The sequence below is a fragment of the Bison bison genome, unplaced genomic scaffold (assembly GCF_000754665.1).
Source record: "Bison bison bison isolate TAMUID 2011002044 unplaced genomic scaffold, Bison_UMD1.0 scf7180017864268, whole genome shotgun sequence".
In the NCBI taxonomy this organism is placed as follows: domain Eukaryota; kingdom Metazoa; phylum Chordata; class Mammalia; order Artiodactyla; family Bovidae; genus Bison; species Bison bison.
The window spans coordinates 401,326-407,707 of NW_011494840.1; the positions used below are offsets into that span (position 1 = coordinate 401,326).

At 38.1% G+C, this 6,382-nt stretch overlaps 1 protein-coding gene across 3 annotated transcripts in view; it reads right to left on the reverse strand.

Annotated features, from left to right (window-relative positions):
• Positions 1-4,579: 4,579 nt before the first annotated feature.
• FAM135A (family with sequence similarity 135, member A) overlaps positions 4,580-6,382 on the reverse strand; it is a 153,737-nt gene continuing 151,934 nt past the window's right edge. For all 3 annotated transcript variants that reach the window (XM_010848500.1, XM_010848498.1, XM_010848499.1), the window contains one exon: positions 4,580-5,220. In XM_010848500.1, the coding sequence (XP_010846802.1) occupies positions 5,015-5,220 (206 nt within the window). In that variant the 3' untranslated portion in view covers positions 4,580-5,014. The remainder of the gene's footprint in view (positions 5,221-6,382) is intronic.

The following is a 6,382-nucleotide window of genomic DNA, read 5'->3' on the forward strand; positions in this document are numbered from 1 at the left end:
CTTGGGTCTCAGCCCTGGATTCTCCCTTAATGCAACCCAACATGCTTGGTCCTGGACCTGCACTGGGTGTACACGTGCCACCTGGCCCTCCACATCGCTGTGGGAACTGAGGTTCTAGGAACTGCTGTTAATGTGCTGACACTTTGGCCACGACTTTGCTGTAATCAAGTTTCTTGTCTCTGACCCAGGAGTCTCCTGCCCTCAAACATCCATGGAACTGCAGCCAGCAAGACGGCAAGTAAGACAGTCTCAGACCCTCACTGCTCATCATCCATCTCCATGATTCTAGGTTCTGCTGGTATGCCAGTTTTTGTGCCCGGTGTGGAGTATAAGGGGATACAGTGTTTTCTCTGAGTTGGAAGTTGGGATTGCCAACTGGTCATTCTTAGCTCATCATGGCAAATAAATGGGGTAAAAATGGAAACAGTGGCAGATTTTATTTTCTTGGCTCCAAAATCACTGCAGATGGTGACTGCAGCCATGAAATTAAAAGACACTTGCTTGTTGGAAGGAAAGCCATGACAAACCTGCTGCTGCTGCTGCTAAGTCGCTTCAGTCATGTCCGACTCTATGCGACCCCATAGACGGCAGCCCACCAGGCTCCCCCGTCCCTGGGATTCTCCAGGCAAGAACACTGGAGTGGGTTGCCATTTCCTTCCCCAGTGCATGAAAGTGAAAAGTGAAAGTGAAGTTGCTCAGTCGTGTCCAACTTCAGCGACCCCATGGACTGCAGCCTTCCAGGCTCCTCCATCCATGGGATTTTCCAGGCAAGAGTACTGGAGTGGGGTGCCATTGCCTTCTCCGTGACAAACCTAGACAGCATATTAAAAAGCAGAGACATCCCTTTGCCCACAAAGGTCCATATAGTCAAAGCTATGGTTTTCCAGTAGTCATGTACAGATGTGAGAATTGGATCATAAAGAATGCTGAGTGCTGAAAAATTGATGCTTTCAAATGATGATGCTGGAGAAGATTCTTGAGAGTTCCTTGGACTGCAAGGAGATCAAACCAGTCAATCGTAAAGGAAACCCTGAATATTCATTGGAAGGACTGATGCTGAAGTTGAAGCTCCAGTATTTCGGCCATCTGATGCAAAGAGCTGACTCACTGGAAAAGACCCTGATGTTGGGGGAAGATTGAAGGCAGGAAGAGAAGGGGACGACAGAGGATGAGATGGTTGGATGGCATCACTGACTCAACGGAAATGAGTTTGAGCAAACTCCTGGGAGATAGTGGACAGGGAAGCCTGGCATGCTGCAGTCCATGGGGACACAAAGTCTGACATGACTTAGTGACTGATCAACTGGGTAAGGGGTTAGAAGAAGTGGTTAAGGTGCTAGCTGTAGTGATGGGCCCTATGACCATAGGAGAAAGGGGAGTAGGGACTGTCTAGAACTTGGAGGACCTCATCTCCTGGAGTACCTGTTCACAATATCATGTTGAACTGTAAACATTAAGTAGACTATTGCAAGCATGTAGAGGCAAGATCACCTAAGTCTCAGATCTTTGGGTAAAGAAATCTTATCAGCTGAGGTGCTGGCTGAACAGAAAGCAAACAGGGAATAAGAGGCAGTGGTGACAGCTCATAACCATCTAGCCTCATGACCAGTGGCAGAACTGAGGGCTGTATTTACCATGGTTTTGCTTTGAAATTGGAGAGCTTTGGGACATAAAACACGCTGCTCCTCAAATCCTGCCCTGGAGAAGATTACACTTCAGCTGGTCTGTTGTGGAGCCCCTATGGAATTCACCAAGGAAACTTGCAAAGCACTGCTCTAGTTGTTATTTTTTTCCTCACTGGCTCATGCATGTGCTTATACTGTTAATAACTTCTTTTCTCTCATTGTGCGTTGTGGGGTGGGTGATGAAGTCATATTTTTCTCTGTGGCTGCACATTACTGAGGCAAGATCATTACACAACCAGTGGAGAAATGGACAGAACACCAAGATCCTGGACCTGAAACTGGACAGGGGTGTTAACAGTATTAGGTTAGGAGGAACCATTTGTAAAAATGTGTGAGTACAATATTTGTGATGCTGGAAAGGCAAAGAAGTGGACTGTAGTGGACGTGCTGTGTTTTTCTATTTGGGCTCAGTCATCACACCCATTTCTGAATTCTGGCAGAAGAAATGGTCCCATCTTCTTCTGCTGCAGAGGCTGAGAAAGCCTGATATACTCACCTGGGTGGGTGCCTGGCAGCTTGAGTGCTGGCACAGGACAGCATGTCAATCACACGTTCATGAGACTGAATCTGGAATGAGTGATGCAAAGCAGCAGATGTAATCCAGTTTTTAGAGGAATCCCTGCCAGCAGAAATATACACAAACCTCTAACTCCTCTGGAGTGGGAACTTGGATATAATTTTGGTCACCTCACTTCCTTGGTTTCTACCTGTTATCTAAGAGTGGTTTTCCAGTCTTTCTGTCAATTTTTTGAACTACCTATATTTTTCAATAAATTCTTTTTCTGCTGAAGTTAATCACAATGGTTTTTGTTGTTTACAACCCAGAATTCTAACTGATATACAGTTTAATGAGATTCGTTCTCTAAGAGTCAACTACACTGTTTCGGATGATCATTGCCCCACTCCTGCACTCTGAATTTGAAGATGAATAGTGTATAACAGTTTCTCTAGTAAATCAGAAGTTAAATCTATTGGACTGGAAACCATGATCACTGATATGTTTTTAAAACTGTATTAAAACAACAAATATCCAATCAACCAACCATGATCATAAAGAGCAATTTTCCCTTAAAAACAATAGTATGATTATGAATAAGCATGAATACTTTGATAAACCCAGAAGATTATTCAAACTCATAAGTGAAACTTCTTTTAGTTAAAAATAAGAAATGAAAAGAAATACAAGAAAAAAGTATGGTATTTTAAACTCAGGACCAAGGAATGTGAAGATGAAAAAATGTGTGTAGCAAAAATACAGGGTGAATAATGCATTTACATTTTCCAGTTATAATGCACTTGGTATATTATTGCTTACTCAATTCAAAAATTTTCATCTGTTTTTAAAAAAACAATTATGGAGCATAATGAAATATGTTTTAACATATGCAAATGATATAAATTATAAAAATAGTTCACAAAGGTATAAGTTACACAATCACACTGTCCTATAAAGTTAATTAATATAGTCTATCCAATTATAAATAAAAATACACCTCTAGTATTCTGAAAATAAGCGAGTGTTTTAGCTGTCCTCCAGATAGTCATTTGTTCATTTATTAGCAGCAGAGGCAATAACACAATGCTAAAAATAAACATGCATCAAATTTACAATACATATTTACAAAAGCCTTCTATCACAACTGGTAAATGCAAATAGACCTTCTATTATCCTTAGTGCATTGTTATTTTCACAAGTAAAACAGGAAAGGAAAATAGTGAATTTAATGCTATTCAGCACCTTGAGTAAAGTCAAGAGACTTAACATCTCCATATATCAAAACATTTGCATCTGTGTCACCAAACATGTAAAGTTAATTATTTTGTTCCATGAATTATTGTATTTACATTACTCTTTAGTTCAACAAATTTTAGCAATATTTAAAAATTATCTAAATTCATAAAAGTATTTCATAAATTTCAACATTTAATTATTATGTACATACAAGGAAGTCCATGAAAAAGTTAAAGAAATGTACTCAGAAAGTTCAAGCAACATTACCAAATTTAGCAAAATTCCAACCAAACCAAGGCAGAGGGCATTCAAACATTCAAAAAATCTCTAGATGCTGCTAACATGAACATGAAAAGTTCCAGTAATAAAAGTCAATATGAGAAATAATGTTGAAATCACCTGTAGAAAATATATTTTAATAGGCATGGCAGATGTTTACTAGCAACAGTAATAATAACTTTTTATAGAAAACTTTTATAACATTGTCATATATGAACTACCCGGTTTGAGAGGGCAAAATAGTTGATTTCAAAAAATATATTTTAGCAGCCATAATTTTATTTCCAGTTAAACATACTAAAATGTTAAAAGTAAAATTTATGACTAACTAAATAATACCCCCATACTAGAAAATTTAAAATCCCATGCTATTCTAGCAATTCAGTTCAGTTCAATCACTCAGTTGTGTCTGACTCTGTGACCCGATGCACTATGGCACACCAGTCTTCCCTGTCTATCACGAACTCCCAGAGCTTCGCTGTCTAGCACGTCGAGTCAGTGATGCCATCCAACCATCTCATCTTCTGTCGTCCCCTTCTCCGCCTCCCTTCAATTTTTCCTAGCATCAGGGTCTTTTCCAAGGAGTCAGCTCTTCGCATGAGGTGGCAAAAATATTGGAGTTTCAGCTTTAGCATCAGTCCTTCCAACGAACACCCAGGAATGATCTCCTTTAGGATGGACTGACTGGATCTCCTTGCAGTCCAAGGGACTCTCAAGAGTCTTCTCCAACACCACAGTTCAAAAGCATCAATTCTTCGGTGCTGAGTTTTCTTTATTGTCCAACTCTCACATCTATACCTGACTACTGGAAAAACCGTAGTTTTGACTAGATGGACCTTTGTCACCAAAATAATGTCTCTGCTTTTTAATACGCTATCTAGATTGGTCATAGCTTTTCTTCCAAGGTGCAAGCGTCTTTTACATGGCTGCAGTCACCATCTGCAGTGATTTGGGAGTGATTCTAGCAATAATGGCCTTTAATATGATGTGTCTGATGTAAAGAATGTGGAAAGCCAATAATAAAACAATCATACATACATATGGGCTTAAAGTTTCACTGAAATACTTATGTAGCAAAATATATGAAAAAGTAATAGAAAAGTAAAAAGATGAAATTAAAAAATATTGCACAGGCACATTACCTAGAAAGTAAAGTTGATGTTTAAAAAGCTCTAAACATGGATGATATAAATTATCTTCCATATAAAAAGGTATAAATATTTCTTAGAACTTATCAGCATCTATAGTTTATTATAATAGATTATCTAAATCATTGTTGAATGAGGTAATTGTCAAGTCTCTACCAATGTTTTTAATTCTATTGGAAATATTTGAGGGCAGCAACCAGAAAGAATTTCTCTAAAAATATTTCTGAATCCAGAACAGCTATATGTGCAGCTCTGCCAATGAGTGAATCAGCTGTATTGGGCAACGCATTGATGACATTATATCGAACCAAGTTACAGTCCTTGCTTTGCAGAACCGGGCGAAGTAAGTTGTGGATCATTTCTGAATAGATCTGTCCTATGGGACAAATATAAAAAAGGAAAATCAGTTCACAAAAAGAACTGAAAAAAGTTCTTCTCCAACTTTTATATAATTTAAAAAATTTAGTTACATTATTTCCATTTAAAGCAGAAAAATGTCTTTTAAAAGGATTTTTTTGCTTGAATATAATTTTTGACACTACTGTAGAGAAAATATAAATGATCGCATTATCTAGCCAACTAAAATAACAAATTTATTATACACTGTTTTTGTCAACTTGGTATTAAATAAAAATAATGAATATAATACAGCAAATAGTTTTCTTCAACATGAAGTCTCTTAACGACTGTAGAGGAGCCATGATGAGACATCCTAACAAGGCTAAATTTAAAACCTGAGTCTAGAGCAAACACTTTTAAAGGCAGTTAACATTATTCCACATATTTCCAAATTATTTTGAGAAAGAATAGTAACCTTCCATAATCAGAAGAATAATGTGAGTTGGCTCAAAGATCAAACAGAATTCTTCTTATTTTTTGGCCTGCAGGTTTATTTAATGCTTGGTTTGCTTTTAATTCCAAAGTTGTGTTCCTCTCCCTCTTTCTGGATAATTCTTACAATGGATTTACTGAGAGCATGCAAAGCATAAATGATAAAGTTTACATACATATACACATAAGAGCACAAACTGCCTTAAAAGGGGCAAGACCACTTTTAATGCTCATATATTACTTCATTATTAACAGATGAGTGCTAACATATATCCATCAAACATGAATTTTAGGGACGAAGGTATTAAATTTCAGAGAAGAGGAAGGATGTAGTCTGGAGGAATGCTGAGAAGGGAATAGTATACAGAAGTATAATTAGAGAAAGGAGAGAGAAGTGTTTAAAAGAGGGATTAATATCATACAGATTTACAAAAAAGGTTTTAAAAATTTTCTTTAAATTGAAGTATAGTTGATTTACAGTATTATATTAGTTTCAGGTATCAGATCAGATCAGATCAATCAGTCGCTCAGTCGTGTCCAACTCTTTGCGACCCCATGAATCGCAGCACGCCAGGCCTCCCTGTCCATTACCAACTCCCGGAGTTCACTCAGACTCACGTCCATCGAGTCAGTGATGCCATCCAGCCATCTCATCCTCTGTCATCCCCTTCTCCTCTTGCCCCCAATCCCTCCCAGCATCAGAGTCT